The sequence below is a fragment of the Natator depressus genome, chromosome 4 (assembly GCF_965152275.1).
Source record: "Natator depressus isolate rNatDep1 chromosome 4, rNatDep2.hap1, whole genome shotgun sequence".
NCBI lineage: Eukaryota > Metazoa > Chordata > Testudines > Cheloniidae > Natator > Natator depressus.
In genome coordinates, this window is record NC_134237.1 from 96,763,285 (window position 1) to 96,785,219 (window position 21,935).

The 21,935-nt window shown below is 44.0% G+C and overlaps 1 protein-coding gene across 2 annotated transcripts in view; it reads left to right on the top strand.

The window, feature by feature from the left end:
- Nucleotides 1–21,935, top strand: part of PDS5A (PDS5 cohesin associated factor A) — a 172,892-nt gene that overhangs the window by 53,064 nt on the left and 97,893 nt on the right. For both annotated transcript variants that reach the window (XM_074951525.1, XM_074951526.1), the window contains exons 3-6: nucleotides 15,309–15,512; nucleotides 15,759–15,845; nucleotides 16,765–16,862; nucleotides 17,326–17,452. In XM_074951525.1, coding sequence (XP_074807626.1) covers nucleotides 15,309–15,512; nucleotides 15,759–15,845; nucleotides 16,765–16,862; nucleotides 17,326–17,452 — 516 coding nt within the window. The remainder of the gene's footprint in view (nucleotides 1–15,308; nucleotides 15,513–15,758; nucleotides 15,846–16,764; nucleotides 16,863–17,325; nucleotides 17,453–21,935) is intronic.

Sequence of the window (21,935 nt, forward strand, 5' to 3'; positions counted from 1 at the left end):
CAAAGAAATAATAAAAACAGTAACTAAAGGTGTACTTTTATTCCAGAAATTGTAGTTTTGTTTTTGTGTTTTCAGAAAACAGATCTATATGGTACATTTAAAAAAAAATTCTATGAAATGTACACTTTTTAAAATATTCCATATCTTTAGATGGGAGGGATGCAGTTCTGTTTCAGAAATCACCATTAAATTCAGTGACATTCAGAAAGTCTAGAATGTAATGTTTTTCAGTTTGATCACTGAGATTCTTGGTCAGATTCAAACTTGCGATTTAGATAAGTTTATAAGGTTTATAAAGTTTACTGACTTTGTAGCCCCTTAACTGTGACACTCATTCAAACGACTTGGCAATTCCTATATTTTAACATGGGCCTCTGTCTAACATATTAAAAAAATTGTGACAGTGCTGGCCTTGTAGAGAAGGTGCATCAAAACTTTAGATGACAAATATTTCCTTCATTTTGTTTTAGGTTCTGATATGAGACAATTTGGGTCAAAGCATATGTTCATTAGTTTATCCTTCTAACCTGTTCTTACTTGAGAGTGTGCAGATCTACAATAGAAAAAATGGTCATTCTGCTGATTTTCTTATGAAAATCCAACCTGGAGATTAGTTATGTCCCTCTTCTTCCCCCCCTCCCGCTTTTTGTGTAATAGTGAAATCTTTTTATCAATTCCATTTGACACGCTGTGTATGTGTGGTGTGTGAAGTTCTAATTGTGCATAATGTAATGATAGTATTAAGATTGTACATTCCATTTTCAGTTATTTCAGGTATGTCTGTAATTGCTTTTCTTTTAAAAAAGTTAAACACGAGCTTAAAACATCAAGAATTAACATCTCAAGAAAAGTCCTCATACATAATTCTTGAATCATTCATTCACTTGTATGCTGGTTCAACATAAGAAATAGTCATGTACTCTAATGTGTTTATCACAGCAAGGTTTCTAGGTAAAGGAGAGATTCTCATTGGAGTAGGTCAATGCAAGTAAAACAATCAAAGATTTCAACTAAAAATATGCTTTTAATAAAGTGAAGCTAATAAAGCAGTGTAAATTACTAATGCTAAGACTTGTTTGGTTCTGATCTACTCAGCAGTTAAGTCTCCAAAGAAAAGCTCTTTATGTAGATTAGACCAAAGGGAAAGTAGTATAGCCAATTAGATGCTGTGGTCTGTAAGACGAATATTGTTGTTGAAAGCTCAAAGTAGATCAGTAATTCAGACAGGTGCTGTTTCCTCAGAGGGTTTACTATTATTATTTGTATTACAGTAGTGCCTAGGAGCCCTAGTCATGGACCAGGTATGCTAGGTATTGTACAAGCACAGAACAAAAACGCTCCTAGAACTTACAATCAATGATTATAGCTTTATTCTGCAATTTCTTGTTCAAACCTTTCTCTATGTATTTAGGGGATAACACAGGTACCTTTTGAGTTTTCTCAGAACCAGAGAAAGTTATATTACCATGTCAGATCTCTGAGACTATAGCGCTCTCTGTCTTACAGTAGAAACAGGCACAAAAGTAGTCGTCTGCTTCGGTAGCTAACGGTATCAGAAAGGGAAGGCTACCTTTTGTTTTAACAACAAGGAAACTTCATGAGGGTAGGTTAGCTTCTCACCAGTTTATTGCTTTTTGCACTTCAGAGGTGCTAATTGTCCCCTCATTTTTCATGTCAGCTTCTGGCTAGTAGGCCTCTGGTAAGACAATGAATCCATTCCTAAAAAAAGATTTATCTTGGAGAATAGCTTGCATGTACCAGTTTTAAAAACAATCTCCCTATGCATTTGTGTTTTAGGTCAGCTCCTTTTGATGAGTGGGTGCTGTATCTGAGGTACCCCTGGAGTATCTGACCTCAAGTGTGCACCACTGATTGTACCCCAGCCCCTAACGAAGCATAGCAGATTGCTTGGAAAATTAAGTATGCATGTGGATTTTACAGCAGTTTGATTATTTAACAGAGAGCTCAACTTTATCTTAACAATGTTTTGGCAAAGATTACCTTATAATATTGCCTGCACTGGGTGGAAAAACTTCCAAAAGCAGCCCCTCAGCCCAAGCAGACTACAGGCTGAGGGTAATAATGTGAAATGACCCAAAGCCTGCACTTGAACTCACACCCAGCCCTGTATCAAAGGATGCATCAATGTAGGACTAGTCTTTGACCGTCTGGCACTACGAACATCAACATTATTTTGTTGTCCTGAGCCACCTAAGTGAGTGTGTGAGATAAGCTGTGCTCCTGCACAGCTGGTTCCCATAGTACAGTGAAGCAGTCTTGCAGTGCATGTGCAAATCCACTGTCTGTAATATGGATCCCAGGTTCAAGCTGGTTTGTAAAAATCCATCCTAGCTAACTTTTAAAAGCTTGCTTCCACGATGTGGAACTTGATGCTGGACACTAACTTAGATCAAATGCAATCTGATTATATCATTTTTGGGGGGAAGGGGTGTGACATAATTTGAGCCCCAGGTGTGCATAGAGAGGTTATAAAAACCAGAAAATGTTACTGACAGATCTTTCTCCCCCTTGCTACGTCTCAGGAACCCCTTGAACAAATTATTCCAAATTTGCACCACTCAATGTACCTCAGAGCCTAATAATGATCTGAATATGCATTTGGATGTTAGAGCTCTTAGAAATATCTGCTGTTGAACAGTAAGTTCATCTCAACTTTAGCTGCTACCCTATGGTAATAAAACTACTCTGAAATTTTTCTGCCTTTTTCATGATTTCAGGAACTGCATCTGATTCTCTCATCATCCTTGGCAACTACTGCAAATTATTGGTAAAATGGTAACTCTTATTGAGAGATATTGAGTCATCAGAACTTTGCAATAGTCAACAGTAGGTATCTGTCCAGTGTATCTGCTCACTGAATGCTTGTGTTGAATGTGCCAGAGAATCTAAGGCAGTCATAAATTCTTGGCTGTAAGAGACTATCGTAGAGGCCCTCCATCACACAGCCAGATATATTCAGAGCATCTCAGTGGTTCCTAATTCATAAATATTTAAATAAAGTTTGCTAATATTTTCCCGTTACAACTGTGAGCTATTATTATTATTATTATTATTATTATGTAGGCTAAAATATATATACATCAGTTGTGTTGGGACTTATAAGTATTTGTCAAAGTATGAGTGGGTCCCCTAGTATAGCAAGTAGAGGAAAGCAAAATAAATGTTGATGTTCGTAGTGTCAGAGGGTCAAAGACTAGTCCTACATTGATGCATCCTTTGATACAGGGCTGCCAGCTGTCCCTTCTGTTCCCAAGGTATTCACCCTCGCAGCTGATATGTCAGGAATAGTTGGATCTCCCCCCCTCTGGCTTGGCGTCAAGCCCCTTTCGTGCCAAAGCATGACTGTGGTCCTTGCTGAGACCCCAGCAATAGATAAAAGTGTAGACATGACAGAAGGAAGTTCTGGCAGTGAATGAGCTGCTGAATGCAGAACCCTGAGAGAGAGAGAGAATTTCAACAGATAGGAGTTTGTTGTATCCTGTCAGTAGGGCCCTACCAAATTCATGTCTGTGAAAAACGTGTCATTGACTGTGAAATGTGATTTCCCCCCCACCTGTGAAATCTGGCTGTTGTAGGGGAGGGGCAGGATTGGGTGCTCTCCAGCCAGGGGCTCCTATCATGCTCTGGGCTCCAGCTGCTAGTCCTGGCCTGGGCTGGGGAGGGATGGGATTTCCTTTTCCCCTATGGGAGCTGCTCCCAGAGCTGGGTCAGACCCAGCTGCAGGAAGCTCTGCTCCGGGTGCTGGCTGGGGGCAGAGCTCTGAAGGGCAGCACAGAGGTGAGGGTGGCTGTCAGAGGTGGGAGACCAGGACATGTGGTAACCCACTCCCCATACCTTGCAATCCTCACTTCTGTGCTGCTGCTGACAGTGGCATTGGTTTTAGAACTGGGCACCCAGCCAGCAGTAACTGCTCTCTGGCTGTCCAGCTCTGAAGGCAGCACCCCTACCATCAGCAGCATAGAAATAAGGGTGGCAATCCTACAACCCCCTTACAATAGCTTTGCAACCCCTCTCCCCAATCCCCTTTTGGGTCAGGACCCTCACGGTTGCAACACAGTGAAATTTCAGATATAAACATCTGAAACCATGAAACTGATCGTTTTTTAAAATCCTCTGACCCTGAAATTGACCAAAATGGGCAATGAATTTGGTAGGGCCAATGGTCTACAGAAGACTTATCGGCGATCCCTCGATTCGAGGATGGTCTCTGCCATGGATTTACATATGGGTCCGGAGATGACTCAGGAGTCCAATCCTGGAACCACAGATCTGCCCGCAGTAGGTACAGGCATTTCCTGGCGGGCCAGCTGCCTGCTGGGAGCTTTCTCTGTCTTCAGCATCAAGAGCAAGGCACTTCTCCTCGAAGCAGGCCCCTGGCTGATGGAGGATGTGGCGCCATTGCGGTCGGTAGTTGCTTGCTCCTCTCAGCTTGTGATGTCCACATTAGTTTTCTTGAGATACACTTTGTGTGTCTGGTTATAGGTAGTGGGTTGGGAGAGTGGGATTCTGCAGCAACTCTGTGCTCCAGGGTTATTTCTTCTACAAAAGCAAAAATACCTTTGATATAGTTTCTCTATAGCAGCTATCCCTTAGACTGTAAATTTTTGGGGATGGGGACTTTTAATACCTTGACATACTGGGAAAATTATACTGGGATTTACATTTATCACAGTGGTTCTCAACCTGTTTACTATTGTGGGCCACATCCAATACTATTTGTGTGGCCCTGAGGATGTCACATAGGCTGCAGATGTGTGCTGATTGGGTTGCGGATTGAGAACCTCTAGTCTAAACTATCCCTGCATTACCAAGGTCAAGCATAGATAATCAGAGCTTCTTTCCCAAAGGAACCTGTCCTAAGCAGTTACACCTGATTGGGATGCAGGCCTAAAGCAAAATGTTTTAAAAGTACATTTAATCCAGTGGTAATAAATAGAGCTCAGTGCGGATTAAAATTTTGTTATCCTCATCTGATCTGCAATTCCCAAACATGGTCTGCAGATATCTGCAGATTTGCAGGGCTTTAGTAATAAAGAGTCTCCTAATAAAGAAGACATCTTTGAGGAATTTTGTATATGGTATTAAAGTCAGAGGTCTAATTGCTATGAGGAGGATGCTTGGACTGCTCCTGGGGGAATTCTTCGCCACGGTGTGGGTGCAGAATTCATATCCCCAGCAGATTTCTTTACTTCCCTGCAGAAGAATGACTTCTGAAGGGGAAGCAAAGGGAAGCTGCCAGAGCGGTCATGCAGGCCTCCCCAGCAGCATGGGTGCATTGTTTTAGGTGCCCAGAGCAGCTGGTGAAGAGGTAAATCACTGCAGAGGAGTGGGGGAGGAGCTGGGGATGCCCTAGCTGGTGGTCGTGGCTGGGCTGGGGGCAGGGGATGATGGGACTTCCTTGTCCCCCGCTAGGAGGATCTGGGTCAAACCTGCCCCCAGAAACCTCTCTTCCCCCCCCCCCCGCACATACCCTTCCCCCCCTGCTTCCTGTCCCCATTGCTCCTTAGACGCGGGAAGAGGGGTCACTGTACAGGGAGCTGCTCTCCATTGGCCGCGCCCCCGTGAATCCAGACTCCCCCGCTGAGCCTCACCCCTCTGCACCTGAATGCTCCATGGAGCCCCTCCCCCCTGAATCTGGACCCACCTCTGCACCTGGACCACCCAGGCTTCCACCCCACTGAGCCCCAACCAGCTGCACCTGGAGCCCCCTACAGAGGCCCTTTCCCCCTGCGCCCGGAACCCCCCCAATGATACCCTGTGCATCCAGATCCACCTCGCACCTGGACCTATACTTTCGTGACAGCACCCAGATTGGTGCACAGGGCTGGGCGTGCATGCAAGACTGTCGCTCTTGCTTGCTATCTTGCAATGCCTCGTGCGGAAGGCAGGGCCCCAGGGTGTTTTTGGGGCCGGCTCAGCTCTTGGACTGTGTCAGGGTTTGGTGTAGCCTCACAGCCAAGTCTATGTCTTGGAAGGGGATGGGGGGATTGCTAGGTGATCTCCCACCTCTGTGCAGCCAGTGGCCTGTGCTCCCCACTGCCATGCAGGAGCCTCCACGTTTATTTATTGACAAATAAAATACGGGATTTTACAGAATTTTTATTCTTCGAGTGCTTGTTTATGTCCATTCCAATCAGGTGTGTGCGCATGCACAGTAGCCGGAAGATTTTCCCATAGCAGAATCCGTCAGGACGGTCTGGGCATCCCCTGAAGTCACGCCTTTATGGCGCTCAATATAGAGCCCTGCCAACCTGCCGCCCTCTCAGTTCCTTCTTACCGCCAGTGAGGGTTAGCTGGAACTTCCCTGTGGTCTTGTCTCAGCAAGCATATTTAGCAGTCTATATACATAGTTTTCATTAGCTCTGTAGTGTTAATTAAATAGTTAGTAGTTTAAGTTTTCTGGGTGAGGGGGGCGTGGTGTGTTTTCCCTCCTACGCTCTCTCGATGCTGGGGTCTCTGGGCTTCGAAGCCTGTGGCAAGTGTATGCCTCGAAGCGATCCTCACACTTCATGTTGGAAGCGTTTGGGATAGAGCCATCAGAAGGATCGTTGTGCCATCTGCAAGACCTTTTGGCCCAGGACATTAAAGGACAGAGATCAGTGCCTCAACGTCCTGTTAATGGAGGCTGAACTCCACCCCCAGTCTGACCCTGGGTTGACAGACCCTGTGCCCGTGCAGAGCAGTGCAGAGCGCTCTGGCACCATCAGCACGAGTTCTGGTGCTGAGTAATGACAAGGACTCACAGCACCGTCCTGGATCCACTCGTGACTCACATGCCACACGCAGTCACCATTCTCAATCGCCGGGTGCTGCAGAAGAAGAAGACGCCGGAGAGGGGTCATTCTCCCCCTGCTAGGCCTAAGGAGCCAGCCATTGTAAGACCCAAGTTGAGTTACACTATTTCCACTTCACCACCGGTGATGGTCACTTCGACTCCTGCCCGCGAGGAAGGGCGGTTGAGTTTGGACCCTCCTTGTTCGCTGAGGCCAAGCCAGGAGCTGCACCTCCCTTAGACTCTGGAGGCATTCGAGGAAGCCCAAGAACTGCTCCACCTCATGGCACCATCCCCTCCTAGACAGGGCTGGTCACCCGCACCGGTCACTCCCCGTGCACCTTCAAGGGGAAAGCCCACCATGATGCCTCACTGATCTCCAACCCTGGCTCGCCACTGGAACAGACCCAGCAACCATGCCTGTCCCGAAGCCCTCGGTGCGAACAGTTGGCGCCTAGAAATACCACTCCTCTGTGGTCCTCTTTTTCAGATACTTCGGAGTCAGAATCGGACTCCTATTGGTCCTGTAGGAGTAGGAGCAGATGGTTTGCATCAACACGGGATTGGCCCCCTAACCCGGCACCATGGCCCACGCAATGGCAGCCCTTGGCACAATAGCCCTTTTGGACTCCCAGGGCTTTTCATCAAAGCCACGTTCGGAGCCAAGGGTCACATTCCAGGGCGACATCAGTGGCTTCAGCCACATTCATACCCCCTCCAACACCGTTGGCATTGGCAGGATTGGGGGTAGCCCCATTGCCACCCGGCACCTCCATCCCGACGCCTCCAGCACTGGCATAGCCTGCACTGGCCCCAGGTGTTTGAGCTCCGGCATCTCCAACACCGATGATGGCTCCAGCGTCAATGATGGCCTTTGCACCGAAGACACTTGCGGCACTGGCGTCGGTGTATGCATTTCCAACACTGAGGGGTGCAACACCATCCACGTCAGCACCGGCCTAAGAAATCCAGGTGCCGGGGAACCCCTTAGTGCAGAAGGAAGGGAACAGTCACCCCTTATGGGAGTCTCTTCCTCATCCTGACTGGACGAGGCGCATGGAGAACAGCAGGGTGCTACAGCAATTGCTGCGACAGGTTGCCCAGGGCCTGGGCATTCAGGAGGAGGAGGTAGTGAAGGACGTAGATCAATGGTAGACATCCTTGCTCCCTCCGGACCTGCACATATTGCCCTGCCTCTTATAAAGACCATCTCTGACACCACAAAAACTTTGAGACAGACCCTAGCACAGTGGTTCTCAAAGCCAGTCCGCCGCTTGTTCAGGGAAAGCCCCTGGCGGGCCGGGCCAGTTTGTTTACCTGCCGCGTCCGCAGGTTTGGCCAATCGCGGCTCCCACTGGCCGCGGTTTGCCGCTCCAGGCCAATGGGGGCTGCAGAAAGCAGCGCGGGCCAGGGGATGTGCTGGCCGCCCTTCCTGCAGCCCCCATTGGCCTGGAGCGGCAAACTGCGGCCAGTGGGAGCCACGATTGGCCAAACCTGCGGACGCGGCAGGTAAACAAACTGGCCCGGCCCGCCAGGGGCTTTCCCTGAACAAGCGGCGGACCGGCTTTGAGAACCACTGCCCTAGACTCATAGACATCCTATGACTAAGCGCAACGAAAGGTGCTACTTCATGGCGTTGAGGGGCTACGAGCATTTGTATGCCCATCCCCTACCTAATTCTCTCATGGTTCATGCTGCCAACCAGCTTGAACGCCAGGGCTTCCAGGAACCCTCCCCGAAGAATCGGGAGGCAAAACGACTCGACCTTTACGGGAGAAAGGTCTATTCCATTGGCTAATTGCAGCTCCACATCTCTAATCAGCAGGCCATTATCAGCAGGTACTGCTACAACATATGCAGGGCAGTGGTGAAGTTTGCGGAGCTGATGCCACAGGACTCCCGCACTGAGTTTTCGGCTCTGTTGGAGGAGGAGAAGCTCATTTTGTGAGCTTCGCTATGAGCCGCACTGGACTGAGTGGATGCGGCTACCTGTGAGATGGCTACCAGCATAGCCATGAGAAGGGGCTCCTGGCTCCAGGTCTCAGGCCTGCCATATGAGGTCCAACAGACAATTTAGGACCTCCCATTCGAGGGTTCGGTTCTCTTTTCTTTTGAGAGCCACTCTCAAATCATTGGGCCTCCATACTTCCGTTAACCAGCAGAAGCATTTTAGACTGCAACCTCCTCCACGTTTGTACTAGCAGAACCATCAGGACAGTTCCCAGAGGAGGGACCGGAGTGGCAGGAAAAGGCCGCACCCATCCTCAGGCAAGGGCTCTGGCTAACCCAAACCACCTTCCCGCCCCAAACCAGCCTTTTGAATGTGCGGTCGAGGACGGCACACCAGAACAAAAACTGGATCTACCCTGCCTTACCTTTTCCTCCCGACTGTCCCCTTCCTACCGTGCATGGTCCCATATCACTTTGGACTGCTGGGTGCTCCACACGGTAGAGAGGGGATACTCCATCCAATTCTATGCCCTCCTGCCCTTCCACCCCACCCCACTTCCCTGTCCCTAATGAGCAACTTCTTATAAAGGAGGTGCACTCACTCCTTTTGCCAGGAACAGTGAAAGAGGTTCCTCAAGAACAGAAGGGAAGGGGTTTCTATTATTGGTATTTCCTAATACTGAAAGCCAAGGGGTCAGGCCGCTAGACTTGCAAGAACTCAACAAATTCGTGAAGAAGCTCAAGTTCTGCATGGTCTCTTCGGCCCCCATCATCCCTTCACTGGATCCAGGAGACTGGTATGCCGCCCTCAACTTGACGGATGCGTGCTTTCACATAACAATAATTCAGTCCCACAGAAAATACCTCAGGTTTGTGGTGAACAAGACCCACTACCAGTTCACAGTCCTCCTTTCAGCCTGTCAGTGGCACTTCGCGTATTCCACAAGTGCATGGCAGTCGTGGCCGTGTTCCTCCACAGGCGACAGGTACAAGTGTTCCCATACCTCGACGACAGGCTGATCAAGGGCCGATCTAGGACACAAGTAGAGATGCAGGTTGCCTTCATAAGAGCTTCTTCTGACGAACCGGGCCTGCTACTGAACGAGGGGAAATCAACGCTGTCCCCAGTTCAGAGAATAGAATTTGTAGGGTTGGTACTGGATTCGACACAGGGCAGGACATTCTTCCAGAAGCGAGATTTCGCGCCCTGGGCGTCATTATTTGAGGTCTCAGACAATTCCCCACCACCACACCATGGAACTGCCTGAAACTTCTAGGACACATGGCGGCTTGTATCTACGTAGTACAGCATGCCAGACTCAGACTTCGACCTCTTCAGTCATGGCTGGCATCAGTGTATTGGCCAGACCAGGACAGTTTGGACAGGATTGTAACCCTGCCTCGCCCTGTACTCGACTCCCACCTGTGGTGGCTCAACCCACAGGTAGTATGTGCAGTGGTCCCTTTCACCAGCCGTCAGCCATCCCTCTCGCTAGTGATGGACGCGTCAGACTTGGGCTGGTGGAGCACGTTTGGGAGACCTCCAAACACAAGGCCTCTGGTCTCAGGTGGATCTCGCTCTCCACACCAACATCAGAGAGCTGAGAGCGGTACGCCTGGCATGCCAGACTTTCCGAGCACAGCTAGCAGGCAGATATGTATCAGCCATGACAAACAACATCATGGCGATGTTTTATATCAACAAACGGGGTGCACGCTCATCTCCCCTGTGCCAGGAAGCCCTCATGCTGTGGGACTTCTGTGTAGAATACTTGATATACCTGCAAACATCTTACCTCCCTGGAGTACAGAATGAGTTGCAGACCATCTCAGCAGGTCGTTCCACGGCCACGAGTGGGTCCTTCGCCCGGATGTCGTGAACTCAATCTTCCATCAGTGGGGTTTTCCCCAGATAGACTTGTTCGCCATGTGATGCCACAGGAAACGTCAGCAGTTCTGCTCCTTCCTGAATCACAGCCCGGGCTCCATTGCGTTCCTCCTCCTATGGGAAAGCCATCTCCTATATGCATTCCTGCCCATCCCTCTCGTTCACAAGGTGCTCCTCAAGATACGGAGGGAAGAAGATTCGATGATTCTGATAGCGCCAGCCTGGTCCTGCCAACAGTGGTACACATCACTCCTGCAAACGTCTGTGGAAGCTTCAGTCACCTTGCCGCTCTTCCCAGACTTACTAACTCAGGATCACGGCCGTCTCAACATCCGAACATCCATGCACCTCACGGCATGGAAGCTCCATGGCTGAACCCTGCGGAGCTCTCCTGCTCAGACTCGATTAGACAGTCCTCTGGGCAGTAGAAAGCCCTCCACCAGGGCTACCTACCTTGTTAAGTGGAAGAGATTTTCAATCTGGTTGGCACAGCATCATCCATCCCTGACACTCGCCTCTGTGCCGCTTATATTAGACTATCTCCTCCACCTCAAGCAGCAGGGGCTGTTCATGTTATCAGTAAGGGTTCACTTGGATGCCATCTCTGCCTTTCATCCAGGTGCAGTGTGCTGCTCAGTCTTTGCCAACCCTATGATCAGCTGTTTCCTTAAAGGGCTTGACAGGCTATACCCGCATGTCCGGCAGCCTGTCCCGACATGGGACCTCAATCTGATCCTTTCCACTCATGGGACCGCCCTTTGAACCTTTGGCAAAATGCTCCCTGCTCCATCTCTCATACGAAGTAACATTTCTGGTAGTGATAACCTCAGCCAGGAGGGTATCTGAGCTCAAGGCCCTGACTTCAGAGCCCCCTTACACTGTGTTCCCACTGTGTTCCATAAGAACAAGGTCCAGCTCAGACCTCACCCGGCTTTCCTCCCGAAGGTTGTCTCCCAGTTTCACATCAACCAGGACATCTTTCTCCTGGTATTCTATCCTAAACTGCACTTGAGCGGCAGGGAGCAAAGACTTCATTCATTGGATGTCCACAGAGCGCTAGCCTTCTACATTGAGAGAACGAAACCTTTCTGAAACTCGGTGCAGTTATTTGTGACAGAATGAAAGGTCATCCTGTTCCTCTTCTCAACAGATTTCATCGTGGATCACATACTGCATCCGAGAGCGCTACAACCAGAGGTGCCTGCTCCCTCGATCACTGCACACTCCACCAGGGCTCAGGCCTCTTCGGTTGTGGTCTGGTTCCCACCCAGGAATTCAGCAGAACGGCGACGTGGTTCTCACATTCACACTTGCACCATGCACTATGCAATCAGCCAGCAGGCCAGAGACAATGCTTTGGAAGAGCGGTGTTCCAATCAGTGGACGCCTCCGACCCCACCTCCTGAGCTTGGGCTTGTGAGTCACCTAATTGGAGTGGACATGAACAAGCACTCAAAGAAGAAAAAACAGTTACTCACCTTCTAGTAACTGTTGTTCTTTGAGATGTGATTGTCCATTCCAGTACCCACCCTTCTACCCCTCTGTCAGAGTAGCCGGCAAGAAGGAACTAAGGGAGTGGTGGTTTGGCAGGGGTCTATATTGAGCGCCATAAAGGTGTGACTCTAGGGCCCAGACTGACCTGATGGATGCTGCTATGGGAAAATCTTCTGGCTACCATGCATGTGCGTGTGCACACACCTGATTGGAATGGACAGGAACAACACATCTTGAAGAACAACAGTTATGAGAAGGTAAGTAATGGTGGGGGGGTTTTTTTGTTTTTGGGTTTTTTGTTGTTGTTTGGGTGTGGGGGGAGGCAGGGGGGGCTGTATGCAGAATTTCCCCAGGAGTATTGGACAGAGACAAATGGACACATTGTGAACTTCTCACGTCCAAGCTTGGCATTCCAACTATAGGTTTTCTCCTGCTTCTGAAGTTTAGAGGGCATCTTGGTGGACTAAATTCCCTTTCCAACATTTCTGGGGTCTGACTGTTTCCCCATCTGTCTGAAGGTTTTATACTGCAAGTTATAACCATAGTATCTGAGCAACTTCCATGTAAAATCAGTAGCAAGAGTGAAGTCTCTAGTGGACTTCATGATGTGTTTGCCTTTTTAGGGTCAAAACACTGCATGGGGTAGATATTTTGTTGGGTGGGGGAGCTAGGAGGGGTTTGAGAATAAAAAAGGGTGTTTGTGTATCCCCTGCCTTCCTTGAAGAGGAGAATGCAGTTAAAGGTTAGAGAGAGGCAAAAGTTTGCTTCTCCACTCCTCCCAGCCCACCATGTACCTTCATCCAACAGCTGGAGGATCTGGTCTCTTAGGATTCTTTGCTACATTGCATTCATTTACTAAGAATGTTCAACCTGTTTTCTATCTGTCTATCCAGGCACTGGACGATAGCTAATGTGACGCCAATTTTTTAAAAGGGCTACAGAGGTGATTCTGGCAATGACAGGCCGGTAAGCCTGACTTCAGTACTGGGCAAACTGGTTGAAACTATCGTAAAGAACAAAATTGTCAGAGACATAGATAAACATAATCTGTTGAGGGAAAAGTCAACATGGTTTTTGTAAAGGGAATCTACTAGAATTTTTTAAGGGGGTCAAGCATGTGGACAAGGGGTATCGAGTGGATATAGTATATTTAGATTTTCAGAAAGCCTTTGACAAGGTCCCTCACCAAAGGCTCCTTTAGCAAAGTAAGTTGTCATGGGATAAAAAGGAAGGTCCTCTCATGGAGTGATAACTGGTTAAAAGATAGGAAACAAAGAGTAGGAATAAATGGTCAGTTTTTAGAATGGAGAGAGGTAAATAGTGGTGTCCCCCAGGGGTCTGTACTGGGACCAGTCCTATTCAACATATTCATAAATGATCGGAAATACTGTCAGTATAGGACGTGAGGAGGGCTTTTTTGTTGGGAGTTTTGCTTGTCTTCTCAATGATGGTTCTGAAGGTAGTTATGGAGTATATTTATGGAAACAGGCAAAGAGACATAAGCTTTCATCAACTGGAGGTGATGAATAGAATTTGGGCTCTCATGGAGGTCAACCATAAAGCTCTTTTTGACTAATTTTGGGTTGCGTTTTAGATTTGATAACTTGCAAAAGGCCCTCCAGTAGTGGGCTGGATGTTGGGGAAGTTAGCTGGTAGTTCTGTGAAGATTAGAGGAGGCTTAATCATTATAATACCGGGAGGTTTGGTAGCCAAACTGATTTTTTTTTTTTTTAATTTGTTTTATCTGCTATACTTAAAGCTGGGTTCCACAATTCCAGGAAAAAGAAACAGCAATATTTTCATATCACCTCTTTAAGCAATGGCACATTTAATAACTGAGGAGCCACTTCATTATCATTCAAAATGGCATAGTCGCAAAAGAATGATGTATAGTTAAATACAAAAATGTATTTCTAATTGTCAGCTCTGTAAACTCAGTCTGGGCTTTGAAAGTCAAGTGGGGTTCTTTCCTTCTTGTGCATTACTAGTAATAAAGTTCCTGTAGTCTAAATTAGATCCTCAGGATCTATGGTTCTGTCTTTCTATCTTTATTTCTCTGTTATATTTATATGCCCTTTATTACCATGGTATCTGAGTGCTTCACACTCTAATATACTTATCCTCACAATACCACTGTGAAGTGGGGAAAAACTGTTATCCCCATTTTACAGATCGTGAATTAAGGCACAGAGTAACTGTAACTTGCCCATGGTCACACTGGACATCTGTGGCAGAGTGGCAATGAGTCCGTGTCTTAGACTAACGTCATAGCCACTGGATCATCCTTCCTCAAAGGTTACACCTTTTGCAACATCTTTGTCTCCAAACTGTGCCTTTATTTAAAATGTACAACCCAGTTGCATTCAGTAGGATTGCACAGGCATAATTAATTGGAATTTAGTAAACAATTTTCTTGACAATGCACAAGAGTGAATGGTGTCTAGCTCAGTTTCTGCTCGTTGTGCTAAAAGGAATAAAAAGCAATGCACATTTGTCACTTATGTAAACAGATACGAGTCTGAATACACACTAGTTACAGATCTGTTGAGTAAGTAGTCTTGGATACAAAGCTGAGACCCTCACCCCCTCTCTGGCCCATTTACATTAAGTAAAAAGACCAGAGTGGCATAAAGGAACCCTAAAAGCCTTGTGTCTGGCTGGGGAAGGATTCTGCTATGGGTGTTGCAGAAGTCAAACATAAGGTTGCCCTCTTGGGCCTTCTTTATTAACCCTTGCATAGGGGGTGGCGCAGAGGTGGAGCCACAGCACTTCAACCTATAGGGCAACCCCAGGCAACTGGCATGACTTAAAATAGTGCTGCCTAAATTACATTGGAGCAGGATTGGGAGAGCGAAAAAGTGGCTTAGAGCTACTATAGCCACACCTCTTCTCTGCCTAGGCCACACATTTTTTGCTGAGCCTAAGGTTTATTCTGTGCTTTTGCCCATATTTGTGAGGACTTTTAATTTAAGAGTTGACTTAACAGTATCAAGTTCAACATACCTTTAAAAGTCGTACGTCTATTCTGCAGCATGTCCTAACCAGGAAGTTATGTTAATGCTAATAATTAGGCAGTGAAATAACTGTGGATGGTGTTGCATCCTTTTAGAAAGCATTATTTAGTAATTATGAATGAAAGTAGAAAGTGGATTAAGTCTTTTTTTCCTTTTCTTTAATTCTTAGATGGTAGTAAAAACCTTCATGGACATGGACCAGGACTCAGAAGATGAGAAACAGCAGTATCTCCCTTTAGCCTTGCATCTTGCATCTGAATTCTTCCTCAGGAATCCCAACAAAGATGTGCGTCTCCTTGTAGCATGTTGCTTGGCTGATATATTCCGAATCTATGCTCCAGAAGCGCCATATACATCCCATGATAAACTTAAGGTAAAATATCCTTTTAAAAGAAGCCCTTTTCTCCGTCTAATTCTCTTGCAGTTGAACATACAATCAAAGGATCCAACACACACTTTATTATATTATCAGGTTTTTGAATATACTGACATTTAGGTTTATTAAAGAGACATTAATTAAGTACATACAATGAAATTAATTTGAATGAACTCATAATAGCAATGTCAGAGATTTATTATGTAAGTTTTTATATTTTATTCTACCCTTTTTGTTTTACAGGACATATTCTTGTTTATTACAAGACAGTTAAAAGGCTTGGAGGACACTAAGAGCCCCCAATTTAACCGATACTTTTACTTATTAGAGGTAATATAATTATTGGAACTTTTAATAGACCATATTTTCCTCATAATCCTATGACGTGTAATCAGACTTTCCCTGTATGTGACAGCCTGTTTGGGAATTCTTTGACATGCTGTAGAAATTATGATATCATGAATCAGGTAAAAGTTTGATTATTGCTTCTCTTATGTTATGGCTCAGTTTGACTTATTAACTATGTGCTGAGCACAGAGTTGCCCATAGTTTGAGGAACGGGATAATATTAATATGTTTAAAATTTTGACTTGTAGTCATGATTAGCCATGTCCCTAGGATTTTATATAAAAAATTACCAAGGGTCTCATTCTTTCAGGTGTGGCATTTGCGAGGCTTCATTCGTACTGCAGTTTTTCCCATGTTAGGAAATATTTGCAGTTCAACCTGTGTTTGAAAAAATGATTGTGCTGGTCATTGGGAAATGAATAAAAATTTTGGCTAAGCTGATTTAAAAATCTATTTGCAAGACAAAAATGACTTTAAAATGGTTATGCCTTGTACATACCGTCAGGCCATGACTCTGTGTAGAAACCATCTTGTAAAGTTTAAATTAAAAATTGCTTCATACCATGAGAGAGAAGATAGCATAGATGGATAGCCTACAAGCATGGCTATACTAGCTGAATTTACAAGTTGTATCAATCTGCTTTTGCATATATGAAATTGGGTGAGTCCCTTAATTAGTTTTCATCGTGATTTGTTATTTTTATTTGTATTATAGGGTCCCATTGTGCTAGGCATTAATACAAACATAGAGGCAGTCCCTGTCCCAAAGAGCTTGCAGTCTAAGTTGTATAGTGTGACTTTTCTTTTATATTTTAGCTAGCAAAATTTAGTCTTATGTGACTTAGTTAAAGGTTGTAATTCTGTTATTGTGAGTGTTTTATTATTTTGTTTGTTTTTATAGAATTTAGCATGGGTTAAATCTTACAACATCTGCTTTGAGTTGGAAGATTGCAATGAAATTTTTATTCAGCTTTTTAGGACTCTCTTTTCAGTCATCAAGTAAGTTGAATTATTTTAATATATATTATCAAAATATCCTTTGTCTTTGAACCTTTGTCTGTGTAGACTGAGTTCTTCATTCAGTATGCAAAAACTCATAGACTATAATAGAACTAGTTTTCAAAAGGACATTTTGTGGACAGCAAATAGCAAAACAGTATCTATAATATTTCATTATACATGTGCTCTGTCTAAAAATTGCTTGGTGACACTAGAAATAATAATATCCTGCTCAGATTCAGATTATTTTTATTTTGTATGTGTCCTGAGATTTATATAACTGAGGCAGACCAATTGAAGTAATATATTCAGAGGTCATAAATGTGGAAAATATGGGTCAGTGAAAGGTGAACAATCTTACTTGTTCATCCATTTATTCTTTAAAATACTGCTAGGATGTGAATTTTCGTGGCCACTTGAGTGTCTGGAAGTTTAATTTTAATCACCTTTTTTATCTTTTTAGCAATAGCCACAACCAGAAGGTACAAATGCACATGCTGGATTTGATGAGTTCTATCATCATGGAGGGTGATGGAGTAACTCAAGAGCTTCTGGACTCCATTCTCATTAACCTCATTCCTGCACACAAGGTCTGCAAAGTAAAAGACAATGACAATATATAAAAATGTGTTTCAGCACAACCATGGTATTTGTTTTGTTTCCTTTATCATGTTACATTTCCCTGTCTTTGGATATTCTGTACCATCCATCACAGCCGTCATTTTTCCAGCCTTGCAGCAATGGATTGAAAACTCCCTTTTGGGAACCCATTAATGTCATTCCTAAACTATATGTAAAGTTTTCACCACTGACTGACTTAGGGTATGTCTTCACTACCCACCGGATCGGTGGGCAGCGATCAATCCAGCGGGGGTCAATTTATCGCATCTAGTCTAGACGTGATAAGTCAACCCCCGAGCGCTCTCCGATCGACTCCTGTACTCCAGCGCCACAAGAGGCGAAGTCGACAGGGAAGTGGCACCAGTCGACTCACTGCGGTGAAGACACCACGGTAAGTCGATCTAAGGACGTCGACGTCAGCTACATTATTCACATAGCTGAAGTTGCATAACTTAGATCGATTTCCCCCCCACCCACCCCAGTGTAGACCAGGGCTTAGTCTACATCCTACTCCAAGAGTTGCTCACTGGAAGAGCAAGACTAAGACAAGTCTCTTGCAGGCTAGTTTAGTACACAGCTGAACTATCATTTTAAAACTTACATTTTAATATTTTATTTTTTATTGAAAAGATGTGGCATATTTTGATTGTTATGCAAGTGAATGATGGTAGCAGGGCTTACCTTATTAGGCATCAGGACCTGCTGTTTGCCCTAGTTTACATTGTCAGTCAAACTCTCCTCAGCGGATGATTTTCCATTAACTCTTCCCTTCTGGAGATTGGTTTATTAACAGAACATTTAACTCACAGCAGGACTTCCAACCTTCTTCCATGGGTTCAGTAGTTCTTTCCAGCCTGCTCTAGGCTCAGTAGTCTTTCAGTCCTTCAATGTCCATGTAGCCCTCCCTCTGATGCTTCAGAATCTTTTATATAAGCCCTTCCCGGCTGAGGGTTCTTCCCCTCTTAGCCTACTTTCCTACAGGTGTCTTAGATAAGGCTTTTTTAAGATTGGTAATTTTTTGCTGCTGTTCTTCATAATTGCCTGTGTGTTCTTCAGCAACAAATTGAAGAAAAATTCTCTTCAAAGAAATCCAGAAAAAATTACCTTATTCTAAAATGGCTGCCATCTGTTGTTCTCAATGGGACTGTGGCTCTAGAGTAAACTTACCAAAGATGGCCACTACCATTCATCTGTTCTTCACAGTGCTCCTTTACACCTCATGACTGCACAAGGGGCTACCATGTTCTGTGAGGGCAGTTTGGCTTCACTCCTGTGGGCATAATGAGAAGTGCCCATCATGTGGGCTCATCCTTATGGAGAATGATGAGATGATGGCCTGTGGCCTCAGTCTTATTCAGAACAATAAGAGTTAGCCATTTTGAAAGTGGGCATGCCTTTATAAGTTTGTCTGAAGACTTTGTTTTCCATCCTCTCTTGACAGATTAACTTTCAGTTATGAAAAATAACAGCAAAAATGGCAATCCTAAATATATAACTTTAAAAACCACCTTGTACCAGATTGACTATTGAAGGAGAGCTGGGAGAAAGGTGCAGGGGGATGTGGGGAACAGGATATGGAAAGCAGGAGGTAGGGGGAAATTGGGGTGTATGCTTTGCCTGATCACTGCTGGTTTGCATCAAGAGAGCAGTACAAAACCTTACTTGAGAGGCTAGTATGGTTGGAATGCTTGTGCAGAGTTGTATAATGTAGACAGAGTATACTGGTGAATCTGATCCTAAAAGATAAAATATTTTATTTCAAGTTGATGATATATACCTTCAGATCATTAGTAGTAGTACATGATAGCAGTCTCATTGGGTTTCTTGTTTACTGTTCATGTATGAAATTATTGATTTTTAGAAAGCCAGGAAATTACCAGGTAAAAATTACATTAGTATGGAGTTAAAGCTAAGAGTAGCGTGAGTAATGTAGGATAAAAATAATTACTGGAATGTTCTAATTATTCCCAAATTAAGCATTACAAATCCAGGAAACTTAGAATTAATTTTAAATTTTAAATTAAAATATGTTTAGACATACAAATGTACAGTTAGGGCACCTAAACAACTATAACTCTGTCCTGTAGTGACATCAGATTCTTTTATTTTTCTCCCCCTAATGATTTTAAAAGTAATTTCAATCTAATCTGGGACTACAAACATGGTTATGCATTAATCATAACTGCATGCTTATTGCATGTTGTCAAAAGAAATGGAACCTTAAGGCATTAAGACAAATTGGAAAATAGAATTGGGATCAATGCCACACATTAATATTCTGTAGAAGATATTTGAATGTTTTCTTTTTATTTATAAAATTGTCTATGGGCAATAGACCTACCTATTGAGCAATGCAAGGAAACCAACTTTATTTTTGTCCATGATTTATTCTGTGAAAAAAAATTCTACAATACTTTTAGCTTTTGATACTCCTGAGTCACATGGCAGCTTTTCCAAACCTTGTATAAATGTTGCTACAAGATACATTCTGTGTGTCAGAAAGTTTGCATATTTTAGGCAGTAGTGCAACTTTCCTCACAGGAAACATCATCAAAGACCTTATGAAGATAGGGGATGCTTATCCAGTAGTTTAAAAATATACTGCAAAATTCTTCTCTCTGATCTAGATCTTCACTGAAGTAATTATGTTCTGCCTTCAGAGAATTCCCTAATTCTGTGCATGATTATATTAATTGTCTGACCATAGGTATGTAAATTAGAGGCAAACTAGCACAAAAAGTGTAGTTTATTCTCTTGCACAGAACATTTTATAATACTTCAAAATATATGCAAAGCAATTGAACAATAATAATTCTGTTTCTGCAGAGTAAGGGTACTGAATAGGGTCGTCTTATTATTATTTTAATGGAAGTTCTGCTCATGTGCGGAGAGCAGAAATTTTGTATTTCTTTGTGTTATGTCCCATTGTGGTATATGTTACAGGCTTGTTCACATGGTATAAGATTCTACTTGCAGATCAGTTCTTTGTTTCAAAACTTTAGTATTCACATACTTACAAAGCAAATAATTTAAATAGGACAGCACTGCAGGAAAATTGGGATAAAATATATTTATTTATTCCTAAGCATGAAGTATAGTGTTATTCCTACATTGCGTCCAGCTTTATTCTTCCTTAATCTGTAAAGTAGGCTTAATAAATATAAATGTGATAAATCATTTCAAGAGTGCAAAGTAGTTAATCTTTTTTTTTATTGAGCTCTTATATCAAGCTGCTCGTTAATGGTGATTCACTAACTATCAAGGTGGTGTATGCCAGGCCCAAATACATTCAGTTGCTCTGAAAATAGGAGAAAGCACACTATGGTTTTAACTGTATAATGTGTAGCAGATCAATATATTTTTAAGTTTATAATGTAACAATATAGTAGAAATTTGTTTTTTGATAAAGTAAGGTTTTTTTAGTAATAAATTTTATATTGCTTTTCCTCTCTCTAGTGTATAATCTCTAGGGATGCTAAGATTGTCACTAAACTATGAAATAATGAGACATTGCAAGGTTTGCATTGGAGTGTGTCTCCTCCCCCCTTCTCTCCTCCCTCCCTCCCCCACCCCCCCCAGTTCTTAGAGTTGAAGGGATGCCCACATGGTAGCCACTTGTGCAGTCATGAGGTGTAAAGGAGCACTGTGAAGAATAGATTTTACAGATTGTTTCATCTCTCCTGTTGATTTTTAGGGTTTCTTGAGTTAGGGAGGGACTGACTTCATTGGGGAACAGTGAAACTGAATAGACACAAGTGCTGTCAAATGTTCAGTAAACAAATGTAAAAGAATAGGGGTAAAATAGAGTGTTTTGCTAAGTCTTTCAGTTACACATGTTTTTTGTAACAGGTCACAATTTTCAGACTAATGATTTTCAAAGAGACGGTATCCCTTTAACGTCTAAGTTAACAAAACTCTTTGTATGGGGTCTAGGTGGGTTAAAAGCTTTTACTCACTTCTTAAAATTTTGCAAGGTAGCCTCCTTTGGGCCTGAAATTTTTCATGCCTAAACTCAGCTCAAAGGTGAACTTTGAAAATTCCAGCTTATCATGGAAACTGAGGGGTATAGTGCCTTTGCTAGGTTTGAAAATATTTTGAGTATAGAATTATAATAGTTTGGAAAATGCCCCATAGAAAAATCCTTTCAGGTTTACAAGGTTGAAAATTATCCCTCTGTGGAAGACTTGCACAAGGCTGATCCTCTTCACAAGGGTAAATTTTACCACAAGTGTGCACTTGAAAATTAAGTGCTCAAACACAGCCTTAAGATTTTATGCTAGAACAGTTTTCCACCATATGGCTAATTTGGTGTTTGTTAGTTACCAAAGTGGGAAGAACATGAAATGGAAAAAAAAGTTAATTCAATATTAAGCATGGCAACTACACTCAATTACAAGTATGTTGAGTTCTTAGTAGAGGAATGAGGAGTGTTTAGCTTCTGGTTAAGTTCTA